The sequence below is a fragment of the Orycteropus afer genome, unplaced genomic scaffold (assembly GCF_000298275.1).
Source record: "Orycteropus afer afer isolate SDZICR_OR568_19922 unplaced genomic scaffold, OryAfe1.0 scaffold00330, whole genome shotgun sequence".
Classification (NCBI taxonomy): Eukaryota; Metazoa; Chordata; class Mammalia; order Tubulidentata; family Orycteropodidae; genus Orycteropus; species Orycteropus afer.
This window is the reverse complement of record NW_006921917.1, coordinates 2,979,082-2,980,024: the sequence shown is the minus strand read 5'-3', so window position 1 is coordinate 2,980,024 and position 943 is coordinate 2,979,082. Positions and strand designations below refer to the sequence as shown.

The window sequence follows — 943 nt, the reverse complement described above, 5'->3', positions numbered from 1 at the left end:
ACAACACACACACCATGCTAACTATGCAGAAAACAGTTTATAAACAGTTCATGTGTGCAGCATGACACATACATGCAAGAAAACACATGCTTGGGTAGAAAATATACCTCAAATCTCACAGCTAACCAACTCCGCACCCCGAGTATTGTGCCCTGTTTCCAATGCCCATCTGTCACTCAAAGCCAAATCTTGTAATTCTTCCCCAACATAAGACACCATCCTGCCTTTCTGCCCTCTTGGCCCATGGAGGGCCCTACTCAGACCCCTGGCTTCCAGACCAACAAACGGTAGTACCCGGGAGAGTTTTACCTTGCCCGCAACACAGCGGCGAGATACAGTCTCCAGGACTCACAGCCACAACCCAGCCCCGACGGCGCGGCGGTTCCGGGGCCCCAGCTCGCCCTACGCACCCCGCACACCCCAACTCTGGGGCGCTCGGCGGCCCACCCCTCCCCCGCTCTGCCTGGTTCCTACGCCATCGCCCTCCCAGCAGCTTGCAGCGCCTGCCCAGGCTCACACCCGCCCCACCCCACCCCACCCCCCCAACCTGCCCCACTGGGGGAGGGGGACGTTAGGCTGCAGAATTAACCCTTCAAAGGGGGGGGCTGAGCGCTACCCCTCCCAAGGCCCCAGGCGATCGCGCCCCCTGCCGCCGTTCGATCGGACGCCATACCCGGGCCCCCTGAGTCGCCCCCCAGCGTCGTGCGCGCCTGGGGGCGGGGCCAGGTTCTGCCCGCGACCCCTGAGCCCCCGGGTCAACCCCAAAGGGAAGCAGGCGGGGCGCGGGGCGCGGCCCAGGCCCCAGCGGCGCTGGGCAGCCGGGAGGGGGCTCGGCTGCGGGTTCCTGTCTACCCTGGCCCTGCCCGGCTCGCCCCGGGGCCCACCTGACTGCGATGGCGCCGCGTCCGCCAGGCCCGGCTCATCACCGTGGCCGCCCCCGGCC

The 943-nt window shown here is 66.1% G+C and overlaps 1 protein-coding gene across 1 annotated transcript in view; it reads left to right on the top strand.

Annotated features, from left to right (window-relative positions):
• Positions 1 to 243: 243 nt before the first annotated feature.
• The window catches only part of SLC35G6 (solute carrier family 35 member G6), a 3,450-nt gene continuing 2,750 nt past the window's right edge, over positions 244 to 943 (top strand). Inside the window, exons 1-2 of the mRNA XM_042782463.1 lie at positions 244 to 287; positions 627 to 866. Of these exons, the coding sequence (XP_042638397.1) occupies positions 244 to 287; positions 627 to 866 (284 nt within the window). The remainder of the gene's footprint in view (positions 288 to 626; positions 867 to 943) is intronic.